Here is an 18,974-nt window from a genome sequence, read left to right on the forward strand (position 1 = left end):
GCCCTACTTCTGTTGTGCTACCACCCCTACTGTCCTGCCATAGTCCCAAATCACTACAGTCACCAGGAGAGAGTGCCCTCCTTCTGTGGTGCAACCACCCCTACTGTCCAGCCATAGTCCCAAATCACTACAGTCACCAGGAGAGAGTGCCCTCCTTCTGTGGTGCTACCACCCCTACTGTCCAGCCATAGTCCCAAATCACTACAATCACCAGGAGAGAGTGCCCTCCTTCTGTGGTGCAACCACCTCTACTGTCTTGTCACAGTCCCAAATCACTACAGTCACCAGGAGAGATTGCCCCCCTTCTGTGGTGCAACCACTCCTACTGTCCTGTCACAGTCCACTTCAGGCACCAGGTGGGATTGCGATCTCGATTTCTGGTGCAACCACCTCCTACTGTCAGCCACAGTCCAAAATCACTATAGTTACTAAGTGAGAGTGCCCTCCTTCCGTGGTGCAACCACCCTTTACTGTTCTGCTACAATCCAAAATCACTATAGACACTAAGTGAGAGTGCACTCTCCTTCTATGGTGCAACCACCCCTAATGTCCGACCACAATTACAAATCACTACAGCCGCCAAATAAGAGTGTGCTCTGCTCTACCTCTATGATGCAACCACACCTGCTGTTCCTAGCGTAGTCTCAAATCATTACAGGCACCAAATGAGAGTGTGCCTCTCTCTCCTCTTCAATCTCTATTACAATCTCTCTCTTTCTCTCTATCACACTCTGACACTCTCTCTCTCTCTCTCTCTCTCTCTCTCTCCTCTTCTCTATCACACTCCCTCTATCTCCCACACTCTCTCCTCTCTCTCTTTCTTGCACATTCTCTCTCCAAATCCAAACCCCAAAAAAGCTTTATTGGCAGGACCAAATACATTTAGCATTGCCAAAGAAAAACATAAGTGTTAGCATGGGGGGGTTGTTGGATTATAGACATGGGGAGGGTATAGATACAGTATAAGGGGTATATAATAGCTCTCTCTCTCTCTCTCTCGATCACACTCTCAGTGCCTCACACATTACTCTCTCTCTCACACACTCTCCTTGCCTCACACACTCTCTCCTCTTCTCTCTCTCTATCACACTCTCCCTGCCTCACACACTCTCTCCTCTTCCCTTTCTCACACTCTCTTTGTCTCTCTCTCCATCACACTCTCTCTGTCTCTCTCTCCGTCTCTCTCTCCATCACACTCTTCCTGTCTCGCTCTCTCTTTCAGTCTTTGTCAGGACGTCTTTCTTTTATGTGTCTCGTTCTTCAGTGACTTGGAGTAGAAAGATGAAAGTTATGTGAATACAAGTTGTTACCCAGCATTGGCCGGTTCCCTGTATCCTCGCATTGTCCCCTGGGCAGCCCCCTCGCTGGGCACTGCGAGATCTCAGCAGGGTGAATGAAGAAGTGATGCGTAAGGAGTGAAGATAGATGATCACAGCCTCCCCCACCACCCCCTCCTCCTGATGTGACACTCAGCTCATTACATTCTGACAGTTACTTTCCAAGCTGCAGACCTCCTGTCTGTCTGCCCTGTTTACTACCCACTCCGGGGGCAATAAGGACAATGCACCGACCCAGTGGGATGGCCAGTACTTTCTCCATAGACTCTCTGATTGGGAGCCCCCCTTCTCGGCCGGGGCATGTTCTGTACACAGGGTACCCCATGTTTATGCCATACAGACCCCTGGTTATCCCTCAGAGTTTGACTCCATCTCCGTTGCCCCCGCTGGGACCCGTCACCTCTTTCGCTGGACGCCTCAATAACGGTTTTTGTGCCAGCATGGGTCAAGGTCTTCCATCCATGGTGACCATCGGTAATGGCTTGCCAAGCTTCAGAGACTCGCCTGAGGGGCTGTATCCTCAGGAGGCTTTGGATGCCTCGCCAGAGTCCACAGAAGGACACAGGCAGCAGGAACCTCAGAGAGCTCAAGAAAGAAGCTCTGAGACTTACACCAACCTGGGAGGTAAGTGAGCTTCATCACCAGCAGTGGTCATTCGTGGGCTGGATGAGCGGGTGAATCCTGGCAGACAGGTGACAAGACTGTGAGAAGAATGACAGAGAGGTTAGCTACTAGACATTAACTAAGATGAGGCTGCCCATAATGCAACAGGTCACCTAACGTGTGTAATAAATCAGTGTTACTGAACAGAGGAGTGACAGGTGTGTAATAATCAGTGAAAATGGACAGAGGAGTGACAGGTGTGTAATAATCAGTGATACTGGATAGAGGAGTGAAATGTGTGTAATAATAAGTGATACTGGACAGAGGAGTGACAGGTGTGTAATAATCAGTGATACTGGACAGAGGAGTGACAGGTGTGCAATAATCAGAGATAGTGGACAGAGGAGTGAAATGTGTGTAATAATAAGTGATACTGGATAGAGCAGTGAAATGTGTGTAATAATAAGTAATACTGGAGAGAGGAGTGACAGGTGTGCAATAATCAGTGATACTGGACAGAGGAGTGACAGGTGTGCAATAATCAGTGATACTGGCCAGAGGAGTGACAGGTGTGCAATAATCAGTGATACTGGCCAGAGGAGTGACAAGTGTGCAATAATCAGAGATAGAGGACAGAGGAGTGACAGGTGTGTAATACTCAGTGCTACTGGACAGAGGAGTGACAGGCGTGCAATAATCAGAGATAGTGGAGAGAGGAGTGACGGGTGTGTAATAATCAGTGAAACTGGACAGAGGAGTGACAGGTGTGTAATAATCAGTGATAATGGACAGAGGAGTGATAGGTGTGTAATAATCAGTGATACTGGATAGATGAGTGACAGATGTGTAATAATCAGTGGTACTGGACAGAGGAGTGACATGTGTGCACTAATAACAATACTGATGGAGGACAGAGGAGTGACAAGTGTGTAATAATAACAATACTGATGGAGGACAGAGGAGTGACAAGTGTGTAATAATAACAATACTGAGAGTGGACAGAGGAGTGACAGGTGTGTAATAATAACAATACTGATAGTGGATAGAGGAGTGACAGGTGTGTAATAATAAGTGATACTGGACAGAGGAGTGACAGATGTGTAATAATAAGTGATACTGGACAGAGGAGTGACAGGTGTGTAATAATAACAACACTGATAGAGGACAGAGGAGTGAAGGGTGTGTAATAATAACAATATTGATAGAGGACAGAGGAATGAGACGTGTGTAATAATAAGAGGGATAAAGGACGGGAGAGAACCATGAGTGTAATAATAATAATAATAATAATGATGATACAGGACTGCAGAGTGGCAGGTGTGTAATAATCAGGGATATAGTGACAGGTGTGTTATAATAATAGTGATACAGGACAGCAAAATGATAGCTGTGTAATAACAATAGTTATACAAGACAGAAGAATGCTATGTGCGTAATAGTGATACAAGACAGGAAAGTGACAGGTATGTAATAATATAAACTGATACAGGACAAGAGAGTGAAAGGTGTGTAATATTTAATAATGGTGATACAGAGCAGGAAAGTAACAGATGTGTAGTAACAATAATAATAAAATTAATAATAATAGTAGTAGTAGTAGTAGTAGTAGTAGTAGTAGTAGTAGTAGTAGTGATACAGAATAGGGACAGGTGTGTAATAATAATAATAATAATAATAATTATTATTATTATAATAATAATAATAATACTACAGAACAGGCAAGTGACAGTTGAGTAATAATAGTAGCGATGCAGGACATGAGAGTGACGTGTGTGTAATAATTAGTTATACAGGACATGAGAGTGACAGATGTGTAATAATAAAAGTGATACAGGACAGGAGAATGACAGGCAAGTAATAATATAAAGTACACAGGATAGCAGAATGCCAGGTGTGTAATAATAATAATGGTGATACAGGAGAGTGATGGGTGTGTAATATCAATACAGGACAGGAGAGAGGAGTGACTGTTGTGTAATAGTAACAATAGTGATTAAGGAGAGGTGAGCAACAGGTGTGTAATGATAATAGTAATGCAGGGCAGGTGAGTGACAGACTTGTAATAACAATAATGACACAGCACAGAACAGTGACAGGTGTGCAATATAATAAAGTGATACAGAACAGGGGGGTAATACACTGTGTAATAGTAAACAAAGTGATACAGAATAAGAGAATGACAGGCATGTATACATATACAGTGATACAAGAGAGTAGCAGATGTGTTGTTATAACAATAGTGATAAAGGACAGGAGAGTGACAGGTGCATAATAATAATAAAAGTGATACATAATAAATGAATGACAGGTGTGTAATAATAACTATAGTAATAAAGGACAGGAGAGTGGCAGGTGTTTAATAATTGTAATAAAGAAAGGTGCAGAAAGGTAACAGGTGCGTAATAATAAAAGTGATGCATGGTAAGAGACTGACAGATGTGTAATAATAAAAGTGATGCAGGACAGGAGAGTGACGGGTGTGAAATAATAATAGTGATAGAAAATAGGAAAAACGACAGGTGTGCAATCATAATAGTGACATAGGACAGGAGACTGACAACTGTGTAAGAATAATAGTGGTACTGGAGAGTGACAAAAGTGTAGTAGTAGTAGTATTAGTAATAATACTAGAAATAATAATCATCATCGTCAACATCATCATCCAGGATAGTAGCTGGTGAATAATAATAATAGTACAGAACAGGTGAGTGACAGGTGTGTAATAATAATAATAGTACAGAGCAGGTAAGTGGCAGGTGTGTAATAATAATAATAGTAAAGAACAGGTGAGTGGCAGGTGTGTAATAATAATAATAGTACAGAACAGGTGAGTGACAGGTGTGTAATAATAATAATAGTACAGAGCAGGTAAGTGGCAGGTGTGTAATAATAATAATAGTACAGAACAGGTAAGTGGCAGGTGTGTAATAATAATAATAGTACAGAACAGGTGAGTGACAGGTGTGTAATAATAATAATAGTACAGAACAGGTAAGTGGCAGGTGTGTAATAATAATAATAGTACAGAACAGGTGAGTGACAGGTGTGTAATAATAATAATAGTACAGAACAGGTGAGTGACAGGTGTGTAATAATAATAATAGTACATAACAGGTGAGTGGCAGGTGTGTAATAATAATAATAGTACAGAACAGGTGAGTGGCAGGTGTGTAATAATAATAATAGTACAGAACAGGTGAGTGGCAGGTGTGTAATAATAATAATAGTACAGAACAGGTGAGTAGCAGGTGTGTAATAATAATAATAGTACAGAACAGGTAAGTGGCAGGTGTTTAATAATAATAATAGTACAGAACAGGTGAGTGACAGGTGTGTATTAATAATAATAGTACAGAACAGGTGAGTGACAGGTGTGTAATAATAATAATAGTACAGAACAGGTGAGTGGCAGGTGTGTAATAATAATAATAGTACAGAGCAGGTAAGTGGCAGGTGTGTAATAATAATAATAGTACAGAACAGGTGAGTGGCAGGTGTGTAATAATAATAATAGTACAGAGCAGGTAAGTGGCAGGGGTGTAATAATAATAATAGTACAGAACAGGTGAGTGACAGGTGTGTAATAATAATAGTACAGAACAGGTGAGTGACAGGTGTGTAATAATAATAATAGTACAGAACAGGTGAGTGACAGGTGTGTAATAATAATAGTACAGAACAGGTGAGTGACAGGTGTGTAATAATAATAATAGTACAGAACAGGTGAGTGGCAGGTGTGTAATAATAATAATAGTACAGAACAGGTGAGTGGCAGGTGTGTAATAATAATAATTGTACAGAACGGGCGAGTGACAGGTGTGTAATAATAATAATAGTACAGAACAGGTGAGTGGCAGGTGTGTAATAATAATAATAGTACAGAACAGGTGAGTAGCAGGTGTGTAATAATAATAATAGTACAGAACAGGTGAGTGACAGGTGCGTAATAATAATAATAGTACAGAACAGGTGAGTGGCAGGTGTGTAATAATAATAATAGTACAGAACAGGTGAGTGGCAGGTGTGTAATAATAATAATAGTACAGAACAGGTGAGTGGCAGGTGTGTAATAATAATAATAGTACAGAACAGGTGAGTGGCAGGTGTGTAATAATAATAATAGTACAGAACAGGTGAGTGGCAGGTGTGTAATAATAATAATTGTACAGAACAGGTGAGTGACAGGTGCGTAATAATGACAACAGAGGTACAAGGCAGGAGAGAGTATACAATAACAGTGATAATCAGTGTTGTAGAACAGACAGGTGACAGACGTTCAGGGCTCACAGCAGGAAAGTGACAGATGTCTAATAATAGTTACAACGTAATAATCAGTGTAACAGAGCAGGTAGCAGATGTGCAATAATAATAATATATACAGTGGAACCTTGGTTTGAGAGCATAATTCCTCCTGGAAACATGCTTGTAATCCAAAGCACTATATCAAAGCAAATTTCCCTATAAGGATCAATGGAAACTCAGATGATTCCTTCCACAACCCAAAAACATTTATAGGAAGATAATTTAACACGAAGTTCTGTAGAGTAAAAAAATGTAAAAATGACTTTCACTATAACGGAGCAGAATCATTGCTATCAGTTAGCTCACCCTACCTTTTTGTGTGTGTGTGTGGCTTTAACAAGAAACGTATCCAATGACAGCTGCTTTTCCCTACTTTTGAGGGAATGAGGGTTTCAGGAAATCTAAAGACCAGGCTAATTTTTACTAAAATGGCCACTGCAGCTTAAAGGCCAAGCTGCAGGGCCACACAACACAGCACACGAGTGATCCCCCCCCCTCTTTCCCCCCCACCAACAGAGCTCTCTGTTGGTGGGGTCTGATCGCCCCCAAGTTGGTTATTGTTATTTTTTTTAATAAATATTTATTTGTGTGTTTCTGTGTTATTTTTTACTATTTGCCTTTTTTTTTTTTTTTTTTTTTTTACAAATCCCTCCCTCCCCCCAGCCGGCCAATCCTGGCGATCGGCTGTCATAGGCTTCTGCCTATGAGAGCCGATCGTTTTCTAGTGCCCTAGGGGGACAGCCGTGTCACACGGCTGTCCCCAATACAGCACTGCTGCTGATTGGTGATTGCGGCACTGTACATGCTAATTAGACGGCAGTTTCGCCGTCTAACAGTCTCCCGAGCGGTGACTGCTGCTCGGAGACTGAAGGCAGGGTGGAGCTCCGCCTCTCAAGTAGCCGGCCCCAGGACCTGACACCAATTGGCATTAGGCGGTCCTGGGGCTGTTGTAGAGTAGTTAAAGAGAACCCGAGGTGGGTTTTAAGAATGCCATTAGGACACAGAGGCTGATTCTGCATACAGTGACCAGCCTCTGTTACTATACTGTGCCCTCCGCACTCTGCTGTCCCCCAGAAAAAAACCGCCGTGCTAGCGGCATGCAGCTTTTCGCTAGCAGGCTGTTTTGCATCCAGGCTGTCATTTACCGCCTCTCCCCCGCATCGGTGCTCCCCGCCTGCATCCCTTCCCTCCCCTGTAAGATGATTGGAGGGAAGGGACGGGAGCGCCGGTAAATGACAGCCCGGATGTAAACAGCCTGCTAACGAAACGCTGCATGTCGCTAGTTTTTTTTTTTTCTGGGGGACAGCAGAGTACAGGGTGGGCCTGGGGGGCACAGTATAGTAACAGAGGCTGGTCACTGTATACAGAATCAGCCTAATAGCATTCTTAAAACCCACCTCTGGTTCTCAGTAACTGCACTGTTTAGCGTCAATCCAGGTGAGTATTAGGTACGGAGAAATCCAGGGGCATAAAGGTAAATTATGGGGCCCCCCAGCAAAAGAATGATTAGGCCCCCTAGGTTCACACTCCTTCCCTTGCCAATCCCTGGTGACCCTCACTGCCTGGGGTCTCATCTCGCAAGGGTCATAAAACAAGTGTAGCCATCGTGATCTTCACACCCATAACAAGTGTTGCCACAAATACACCTGATCAGAAGGATGGAGCCCTTTACTGGAGGAAGGGAAGGTTAGTAGTTGGGGAAAAGGATTAAGATGAAGTGGGGTGCTAAGCAAGATATGTCTAGAAAAGCAAGACAAGAAACACAGGCAACCATAACACATTTATGCGAGACAGGATGCTGTTTTTTGATGGAAAGGGAGCTCTAATGGTAGGGGGAGGGCCGCAATTTCAGTATAGGCTCTATATTACCCAAGTACGCCCCTGAGTGATACCTAAACTTATAATACAATTACATTTCTATAGCGCTTTTCTCCCATAGGACTCAAAGCGCTTAGGCTCTCTTCCCCATGCAGAGATAGGCAGGGAAGCCTTGCTGGTGGCTACACATTTTCCATGCTGTATAGGATTGAGAGTACCCATAATTCTCCTGCAGGAAGTGACATCACAGGTCACAGGTTGAAACTAGTAAGTTTGTTGCTTTTTTTTCAGTAAAATGTGCATTTTTGCAACTCGCCATTGCTACATGCACTGAAAAGCATAAAAGGACTTGTTCTTGTTCTCGCTTGTTTTTATCGTTTTTGAAAACTGCTTATTGACAGAGGTTGCGATCGCACCAGGGCCTTTGAGCGAGAGGGATCCTCCCTCAAACATGGTTTAGCTCTTTATTGGGCCTGTGCTGGTAAGAATCACTTCTTTAGATGCTTGAAATAGTAGTAATCATTAAAGTGCAACTGAAGTGAGAGTTATATGGAGGCTGCCATATTTATTTCCTTTTAAACAATACCAGTAGTGCAGCAGTGTCTAAATCACACCAGAAACAAGCATGTGGCTAATCTTGTCAGACCTGACAATAATGTCAGAGACATCTGATCTGCTGCATGCTTGTTCAGGGTCTATGGCTAAAAGCAGGGGCGTAGGAATAGGCCCTGCAGCCCCTGCGCCCGCGGGGGGCCCGGCCCCCCCCCCTGGGGCCCGCTTGGGGCCGTTTTGTGGGTGCTGGAGGGGTGGCAGCATGAGGGGAAAGCCTTGCCCACAGTCGGCGGGGAGAGGGGTAGTTCCCCCCTCTCCCTCACCTCGGGGCTCTCCCCTCTGTGCTCCCCTCCAGCTCGTAAGTGTCTGTGGGGCTGTGGTGGGCAGCGAGCGGCGGGCAGATACATACCTGCTTCCGTGCGTTCCATCGGAGACTTCTCCCTCTAGCGGCTGACGTCACTTCCGGAAGGGAAGGGGGGGGGGGGGGGCGCTCAGAAAATCTGCAGGGGGGCCCGGTGGGGCCTAGTTACGCCCCTGGCTAAAAGTATTGCAGGCAGAGAATCAGCAGGACAGCCAGGCAACTGGTATTGCTTAAAGGACTTACGAGGCCAAATTAGTGAAAAAAGTTAATTACCTGCATAATCTTTTACGGCACGGAGGACGCCGTCCACGCCGATCCGCCGGGTCCCCCCTCTCATTAGCCCCCCGGGCCGACTCCCGACCCCACGGCCCGGGTCGGGCTCCCCTGCCTCTCCCAAAATGGCTGCTTGCTCTGGCCGCGGCTGCGCAGTCCGCATAGCCGCGAGTGCGGCTGCGCAGCTCTAGGGCCAACCTCCCCGATCCAAGCGTGGATCGGGGGGGGGGGGGGGTTGGCCCTAGATCTGCGAAGCCGCACTCGCGGCTATGCGGACTGCGCACGCAGCCGCGGCCAGAGCAAGCAGCCATTTTGGGAGAGGCAGGGGAGCCCGACCCGGGCCATGGGGTCGGGAGCCGGCCCAGGGGGCTAATGAGCGGGGGGACCCGGCGAATCGGCACGGAGGGCGCGGACGGCGTCCTCCATGCCGTAAAAGATTATGCAGGTGTGGGGGGAGGGGGGTTTGCAAATTAATGCCACCTGTAGAATGAATGTCCCAGGCCGTCCTCCTCTAAACCGCCAGCACCGGGCAATTATTCGGCTAACGAGACGAATAATGCGTCTCCAATAATGCGTCTCTGACACTGTAGCTGTCCTTGGCTGGTTTTGGTGCGTTGTATCAGTTGCTATGTATAGAGTACTTGGGGGGCCCCAATGTAAAACTTGCACCAGGGCCCATAGCTCCTCATCTACTGCCATTGTGTATTGCAGCTTACAAAAAAAATGTGTTTTTTCCATAAAAGCCCATTCCCACTTATGCACAGCATTTTTTCAATACACACACACTGCATACAGCATTTTTAGATGCCTTTTGTATTTCAAAACACATTAAAATTCACACATAAGTAATCCCTGTGTGATTTGCAGGTATCTTGCTGTTTAACTACTTTAGGACCGCCTCACGCCAATGGGCGTGACCGCGGCGGCAGCCCCAGGACCGCCAAACGCCAATTGGCGTCAAGTCCTGGGGCTGTACTTTCCAGATCGCGCACAGGCTGCGCACGCATCTCCTGCTCGGGGGCGGAGCTCCGCCCCGGCTTCAGTCTCCGATTGCCGCTCGGGAGACGGCGTGATCGCCATCTATTTACATGTACAGCGCTGCGATCGGCAGCAGCGCTGTACTGGGGACAGCCGTGTGACACGGCTGTCTCCTCCTGAGCCTGGGGAGTGATCGGCTGTCATAGGCTGAAGCCTATGACAGCTGACCACCCTGATTGCCTGGCGGGGGGAGGGAGCAGGGGAAAAGAAACTAAAAAATAGCAAAATTTATTAAAAAATAAGTAAAAATGTATTAAAAAAATAAAAGAAACAACTGTGGAGCGATCAGACCACACCAACAGAAAGCTCTGTTGGTGGGGAGAAAAGGGGGGGGGGGGGGGTAATCACTTGTGTGCTGTGTTGTGCGGCCCTGCAGCTAGGCCTTAAAGCTGCAGTGGCCAATTTAGCAATAATTAGCCTGGTCTTTAGGGGTTTAACACTGCAGTCCTCAAGTGGTTAAACGCAAATTCGAAAGCGAGTGTAACATGCATGAAAACATGCACAAGTGTGGTCAGAAGTTTTTATAAAAAACAAATGCATAGTATTTTCTGTTTACCGTAAATTTCAGGGTGAATATCTATTATTAATTCTTTGGGAGCAAAGCAAAGAATACCGCTGTTATGGCAGCACCGTGTGTCTGTGTAAAGCCTTGTAATTCTGATTGGCCAATCATTGGCCAAGTTCACCACCTGCATTTAGTATGAGGGCCAACCTAATTCATCCAAGTGCTCCAATTTCCTCAAATACTCCCAAAACGCATCGGAACATTCCGTATCTATGGAAAAGCAAAGTGGAAAATGCATATAATGTTAGTCTATGGGCCGCACATATGCGAAAAACAGGCGTTTTATGTGCAATGGTTTCTTATGGAATAAAAAAAACCGCACAGGGCTCGCATGCGTTTTTGAAAAAAAAGGGAAAACATAATTTGAAAATTATTTTTTTTCATTTGTTGAATATAAATATTTATTAAAAAACGCAAACAGAATTTCACAAAAAATGCATAAAAATATACGCAGAAGGTAAGTATGTAAGGTGTGTATGTTTATCATGACTTTTAAATTTTCAGTTTAGGTTTGCTTCAGGCCTTATCTCCACGGGCAGTTGAGGCAGTGAAAAGCCCCCCAAACTCTCACTACTGCTTGCTGCTGCCTGCTAACTGCTTGCTGAGCACACAGTTTAACTGCCTGCGAAAATGAGTCTTAAAGTGGGATTGTCACCATACAAATTTTAACAGCAACTGGTCTGAGTGCATTAAGTGATAAAGGTGCTAATCCTGCATTCAAAACTTTCAAAACTTTTTCTGCTGTTATGGTTTTGGAGTTATCACATACCTTAGGAGCACTGTCCCTTTAATAGCCATTGCCATTCAGTTGCATGTTGGGGGTTCTTTTTATCTATAATATATTCCTCTTCTTCACATTATTTCCCTTGCCTAGCTGAAACATGATCCTCTACTCACTTGTGTTTACAAGCAAGGCTGAGGTGACTCGGCGATTGGAGGAGAAAAGAAAAAAGTTAAGGGAAGAAATGACATCAGTAGTTAGCCTCAAACTGTGGGCAAAAAAAAGTGAAAAAAGCGAAAAATAACCATACACAGGTCATACTTACCTCCTGTGTAGTCTACTCCTCAATCTCTTTCTCCCATCCTGTGTCCTATTCGTCCACTGTGATCAATGAAATTTTCCATCCTCCATTTTAAAAATGGCCATTACCCCATAAGTGCTTCCTGGTCAGCACACTGTTAAACTGTAATATCACCCACTTGAGCCATAGGGAAACATGGACATTACCTTGCACATTCAGTTGTAACTGACAGCTGCTAATATATAACTGACAGCAACTGGTATATTTCTGTTGTAACATAATATATAATATTAAAGCGGAATATAACCCTGCATTTCAACTTTGCTCTAAAACATTATTTACAGCATATTATATGCAACCAGCATTTTTTTTTTACTAGACCAGCATTGGAAGGGTTAAACACAGAGGTTTAAAGTTCCGTGGAGAGATATGCAGAAGTTCAGCTAGATACATTTAACAAAATAGAATGTAACAAGTGATAAATGTTACACACTCTTTGGCTGTCCTCCAGCTCCTTCTCAGTCAGAGAGAGTGAGTCACATGCCACACTTAGATACATTTATGTAAACAAAATGTATCCATGTCAGCTTCGGATGCGTCTGCAGTTCTGTCCAGGAACTTTAAAGCTCTGTGTAACCCTTCCAATGCTGGTCTAGTCAAAAAAAATGCTGGTTGCATATAATATACTGTAAATAATGTTTTAGAGCAAAGTTGAAATGCAGGGTTATATTCCGCTTTAAGGGATCACTGTAAAAAGAAAATTGTGAGCTTCTGAGAGGAACTGGAAGCGAGGTAAGTATGTAATATTCATTTGCAGCTACATCATGTGTTAATTTTAAATAATTGTACTCGCTTCAGGTTCCCTTTAAGGCCTTGTTCACATTAGTAATCGCCAGTGCAGTCGCAAGTGCTGAGCACTTTTTTGAGCGCCTTTAAAGAAAACATGTAATGAAAAAAACCTCCCCTGGGGTGGGGGGGTACTCATCTGGCGAGGGGGAAGCCTCCGGATCCTATTGAGGCTTCCCCTTTCCTCCTCGGTCCCACGGTGGCAGCGATAAAGCTCCCAGAACAGCGGGGATGTACATATTTACCTTCCCGGCTCCAGTGCAGGCGCAGTATTGGCTCTCCGCTCCCGAGATGAGCAGAAATTGCTGATCGCTGTCGGGCCGCTCTACTGCGCAGGAGCAAGTCTCCTCCGCCTGCACAGTAGAGCAGACCCGACGGAGATCAGCTATTTTCGTCTATCTCTGTGCGGAGAGCCGCAACAGTGCCCCCGCTGGAGCCAGGAAAGGTAAATAAATCTACAGTATATAACTAAAAGACAGTAGACATGCACAGCATGAACACTAAGGCCAGTTGACAGTTAAACTACACATTTACCAAGTAGCAATTGCTCATTCAGCAGCCGATCTGCCAGGAATCCTACCTTATAAAGTACGAGTGTCCCATGTCCGTGCTTTTGCGCTAATGCGCATGTCCTGCACTGACACAGCTGTTGGCACAGGACGCAAGGGCTATGAGGCGGGCCGGCTGGCAGAGCAGGCGGGCAGGTGCATGCGGCGACAGACCTAGAGCCCGTTTTTAAACAGGCTTAGGTCACTAGTCCTATATACTAACAGAAGGTTGTACCCTGGGTGGCTTAGTGTGAGTGGTGCAGTTGTGGGCAGTGGCTTATGCAGCAGTTGCGCTGTGAGCACAGACTTTAGCTGGCAGGGGCTCCGTGGAGGTTGCAATGTTAGGCGGCGGAGGCTCTGCGGCGGTTGCGTTGTTGGGGGGGGGGGGGGGAGGCTCTGCGGCGGTTGCGGTGATGGGTGGCGGTGGCTCTGCGGCGGTTGCGGTGTTGGGCGGCGGAGGCCCTGCGGCGGTTGCGGTGTGCAATTCTTTTGAGAATCAGGGGTGTACTGGTAAAGTTATAAATCTCTTGTGGTGCAGCAGTTTATTAAAGTCCTCTCCATGGAAGAGGATTTCCATCCAAAAATCCACAAAACAATGGTCCTAAAACAGAAAAAGTACAGTGAGCATTGTCAAATAGTTCATCGCCAATTCCATACCCCCTGGCAGTACTTTGAGTAATTAGGTTAAGGGGGGACTCTACAGACCTCAGTTTGGGTAAACACAGAGAAGGAAAGAACTAAAAAAGTAAAAGCAGAAGCATTCTCAACTCAGGGTCACACTTAGCAGAAATCACGAGTTTTCATCATAACACATAGTGGAAACCTCATGCGATTCTGCTAAGTGTGACCCTGGCCTAAGTGTTGGTTCACAATAAAAAGGTGTCCAGTCCTGTCCTGTCAGTTTTTGACAGTTGGGCTCAGTTTTGTATGTGTTTCTCTCTATGGTTTGGTTCACACATAAAAAGTGTACATCCGGTCCAGTCAGGTAAAAATGTATATAAAACTGATGCAAAACTGATGTTTAACTGACAGGACTGGACGGAAATGTGAAGATTTATGTGTGGACCAAGTCTACTTGTAGTATTTTCCTTATTAAGTCAGTAGAAAGCAAATCGGGTCCTACTCACATTGGGTGGTTGCCAGTGTCGGACTGGGAGCTGGAAAAGCTGAGGAAATCCACTTGCTGGCCAAGCAGCAGTAATCAGGTGTTGCTGCTCACAGTGAAGACTTGCTACAGGTCTCTATTTGGAGTGATCACAGAGGGTTACTGCTGCTTGGCCAGCAGGTGGATGTCTTCCTTTTTTTCACCTCCCAGTCCGACACTGGTGGTTGTCCAGTTGCAACTTGAATGTTCGCTTGTGGAGAAGTACCGTCACTCACGTCTCTGTATCATCAGTTATGTGACAAAATGGCTAAAACCTCCACCAATATTTGCATAAAATGTGCATCATCTTGGAATCCTTAGCAGCTCATTGACTTCCCTGTAGGAGCAGATTAGTTGTATTATCTAATAATTACATGTGAGTTTCTAGTCAATACAGCCAACCTCAAGATGTTACAAGGTATAATGGGCAGAGGCGCTCAGTGTAGTTTTGATGCTGTTAAGCTGTATGCCCCTTTTTGATTGGCCTGATGAAGCGGGATTGAGCCCGTGAAACGCGTTGCCTATTTTTACTGTGGAGTATAAATAAATTGTTGTTTGACTGTTGATGCCACAGTCCTTCCTTTGTTTGCTTTGTCTGCATGGATGGGATAGGCCCACCACTGCCCCATCGGTTTTAAGCTCGTTTAAGTGACTTTTATTCTATTGGCGCCTCTGGAAAGCTTCTACATAATGGGCACTGTAACTTTTAGCTTTATCTCTCAGATATCCAACAGGGAGGAGATGGAGAGAGCCAGGCAGCTATAGGGTCTACAAGTGCTCTACCAGAGGTGTAACTAAAGGGGGGCAACCAGCACCTGCAGCCACAGCAGGGTCCTGGGGAATGGGGTGGCCCAGCTTCTTCCCCTGCCTCCCCCCCGATAGAGGTGTCTCAACTACTGAGCTGGTGTTTTTGTGGCCACAGTTGTTTTTGGTGAGGGAGTCATGGTGGCCACATTTTTATGAGGGTGGGCGATGGTGGTCACACTTGTTACATGGTCCAGGGAAGATAAAATTTCCAGGCCGTGAGGGTCACCATGGGGTGGGGGGTGTATATATGGGGAGGGGTGAGGGGGTGTATATATGGGGGGAGCAATGATTTGTTCCCTATGATCAACCAAACCTGGGCAGGGGTTTTGTTTTTTTATAGCTCTACTATTTAGTAGAAATTACCATAACAACTTCAGTTGGGTCGAGATTTGGATTTACTACAATTTCTCACTGCAACTTTGTCCATACAACCACCATTGCAAATCTGCTAATTCACTAACCTTACAGCAATCCTTGACATGGCCTGCTATGTCGGAGGCATGAGTTACGAATTTTGTCACCTAATAGCAGACATTTGTTTCATCTAGTCCAGGTTACAACAACAACAACAACAACAACAACAAATAACATTTGTAAAGCGCTTTTCTCCCATGGGACTCAAAGCGCATAAGCATGGCTCCGACCATCATGGTACAGAGGAAAAATTTTATAAGTCTGGAAATGTCAGGCTAAACAGGTGGCTTTTCAGTCTGGATTTGAATAGCTCCAGGGATGGTGCTGTCTTTACTGGGTGTGGCAGGGAGTTCCAAAGAGTAGGGGCAGCATGACAGAAGGCTCTATCTCCAGATTTTTTGAGGTGCACTCTGGGAGTGACCAAGTTTATAGAACTTGCTGATCTGAGGTTGTGAGAGGTGTGGTGCAGCTTCAGCAGGTCCTTCATGTATCCAGGGCCCAGATTGTGCAGGGATTTGAATGTCAGCAGTCCAATCTTGAAGAGTATTCTCCATTCTACTGGTAGCCAGTGCAGTGAGCGAAGGTTAGCTTTATCACTTACGTTCTCTAGTGTTTTTCGACCTTTAAGTACCTCATTAAATGAAGCTCACAATGTCCAACATTGATCATGGTTGATTAATTAATCGCAGTGATAATATGATTGGAAGCCACACAATTGTGTGACTAGAAAAAGTCTTCTAGTCATTTTCTCCAGTTTACATCTCTTGACAGGAGCATCACTACAGTTGGTAGGTTAAATCCACTTCTTCAATGTAACACTACAGCTCCAAAGAGCTCCTATGATGCCACCTTAAAATGGCCCATGGCCTAAAAGAGTTCAACAGTACATTTGGGACTTCAGTGAAAATTGAGATGGTGGTAAATAGTTAAAGTTTGGGTAACTAGCTTTTAAGCTTAAGTGAACCAGAGACGAAGCACTCTCATGTATTTTACCATACATGTCAGTGAGAACATTAGAGAAAACACCTACCCTGCTCTCTGTTTCATTCTTCACTGTTCAGCTTGCTTCTTATCAGCCCTGATAAAATCCCCGACTGAGCATTCAGTCTGGCTTTGCTATAATAATTCCTGAGCAGAGCCACAAGGGGGCAGGCTTGGGCTTGAAAAGACACCAGAGAAGACAGACTCAGCTATAATGATTCCTGAGCAAAGCCAGACTGAATGCTCAGTCAGGGATTTTATCAGGGCTGATAACAAGCAGGCTGAGCAGTGAAGAATTAAACAGAGAGCAGGGTAGATGTTTTCTCTAATGTTCCCACTGATATATATGGTAAAATACATGAGGGTGCTTTGTCTCTGGTTCCCTGAGGTAAACTTGTGCTTCTCTAATTTGCCTTGTTTTTTTCCCCTCTAGGAGATGGAAAATTGTACAGCTCAGACGAGGAGAAGACAGGTGAAAAATTGTCTGAACCAGGTTGCAGTGACCGAGAAGAGGATGAGAGCTCTGCAGACAGTTGTGATGAGACTCTTTTGGATCCAGGAAACAGCCCAACAAGGCCTAGAGGTAAAGGAAAGAACGGCGCACAAGACCTGGGGAAGGACAGAACAGGGACTACTGGGAAAAGTCGAAGACGCAGAACGGCCTTCACCAGCGAGCAACTTCTGGAGCTGGAAAAAGAGTTTCATTGCAAGAAGTATCTCTCCTTGACGGAGAGGTCCCAGATTGCCCATACACTAAAGCTCAGTGAGGTACAAGTGAAGATTTGGTTCCAGAACCGCAGAGCCAAGTGGAAACGCATCAAAGCTGGGAATGTGAACAGCAGAGCAGGGGAACCTGTCCGTAACCCTAAAATTGTGGTGCCCATCCCTGTGCATGTCAACCGTTTCACCATCAGGACACAGCAGATGGAGGGATCCCGACCATAGACCATAAAAAGGGCAGAAATATCTAAGTTAAAAAAAAGAGGACCCCAAAAACTGCCAACAGTTCTAGAATGTAATATATGGAAGCCAACGTTATGCGGGTCATGATGACGGGAGGAGACACTTTGGACTAGTGATAGGAAAGCCACTTTATCCTCATCAAGAGCCAGAGAGGATTGTACCATGTATGTACATTGCATAGGGGGTCTCAGTGCCCCCACTAAAATCTAACCAGCATCCTCTAGTGATGTATAGAATATGCTTTATCTTTTCATTAGGTTGAGCTGATTCATTGCTCACACTATAACGTCACAATTATCGACCAGCAGATTGTTCCGTCGATGCGGTAAATAATGTATGTATGGTTACTTATCTAGCAACACAGAAGGTTGTTGAAAATGTTACAGTTAATGGAGAAGTGGTGGAATAAACACATATACTGAATGGGACTCGACTGAGGTGCTCATCTAAAAAACTATCAGGCCGAGATAAAAGGGCCGGTTCAGACGGACACTTCCCAGCGTTTTTTATTGTTTTTTAACCCCGGCATTTCAACCGCTTCAATAGGTTTTGTATGGGAGCATTTTTGTGTTCGCGTTTAACAGCGTTGATGCGCGTTTATGAAAGCGTTGTGGTTGATTGCGCTCTCACAGAAGCTACATGCAGCTTCTGGTGTCGTCTGCGTTCAACAAACGACAATTGGGACCACTGGCAAGCGCCAGCCGAGCTAACAAACGCTGTGGCTGTCTTTTCAAGGCGTCCTGGAGGTATGCGGCTGACAAGAAATGGACCACGATCCACATGGGGGAGAGGACAGGAAATGGACTATAATCCTCTGGGCCTCAAAATGCGGAAATGGTGAGAAGAGGAGCCACTTCATCCGCAGTTGAGCTGGGCCCTCTCGTGGACCACATTCAGTGCAAGCCAGAGATATGGGACATCGGGAGTGCTGAATACAGTAAAGCAATGTGTTGAAGAGTAGGGCATGGGACATGTCTGTGAGCATTTCTTTCCCGATTCCGCTTTCAAAGGCGAATGATTTAACAAACGCCATTAACCACTTACAAACGACTTGACTAAACGGCATGTCGTTTGAAAGCGTTCGGTGTTCAGCATTTGAACGCACACAAATGCAGACATACAACTGACGTCCATCTGAACCAGCCCTAAAAGTGAGCCTAAATTACTAAAAAAAAATAAAAAGGTAGGCCCAGTGCACACCGAGCGGTTTTATCAGGGATCTGCCAACCGCATCCGCCTGTGAAAACCCTTGGCTAATGTATTTCAATGGGATGGTGCACACCAGCGGTTTGAGGTTTTTAGCAAACCACAAACGTGCCTCCTGCTGCACGTTTGCGGTTTGCAGAAGCGTTTCTGCCTCAATGTAAAGTATAGGAAAAGCTCAAACCGCTCTGGAAAAC

At 45.1% G+C, this 18,974-nt stretch overlaps 1 protein-coding gene across 1 annotated transcript; it reads left to right on the forward strand.

Moving 5' to 3' along the window:
* The first annotated feature begins 565 nt into the window (after positions 1–565).
* On the forward strand, positions 566–18,002 carry GBX1 (gastrulation brain homeobox 1). Its single transcript, XM_068238555.1, has 2 exons — positions 566–1,961; positions 17,045–18,002. Exons 1-2 carry the CDS (start codon positions 1,562–1,564, stop codon positions 17,554–17,556), a joined length of 912 nt encoding a protein of 303 aa, XP_068094656.1. The 5' UTR covers positions 566–1,561; the 3' UTR covers positions 17,557–18,002.
* Positions 18,003–18,974: the final 972 nt, after the last annotated feature.

The sequence above is a fragment of the Hyperolius riggenbachi genome, chromosome 5 (assembly GCF_040937935.1).
Source record: "Hyperolius riggenbachi isolate aHypRig1 chromosome 5, aHypRig1.pri, whole genome shotgun sequence".
Classification (NCBI taxonomy): domain Eukaryota; kingdom Metazoa; phylum Chordata; class Amphibia; order Anura; family Hyperoliidae; genus Hyperolius; species Hyperolius riggenbachi.

Excerpts from the sequence above, each read along its gene's own strand:
- GBX1 (XM_068238555.1), top strand. The coding sequence starts at position 1,562 with ATGCACCGACCCAGTGGGATGGCCAGTACTTTCTCCATAGACTCTCTG. Across the intron at positions 1,962-17,044 it reads GACTTACACCAACCTGGGAG|GAGATGGAAAATTGTACAGC; the intron begins GTAAGTGAGCTT and ends TTTCCCCTCTAG.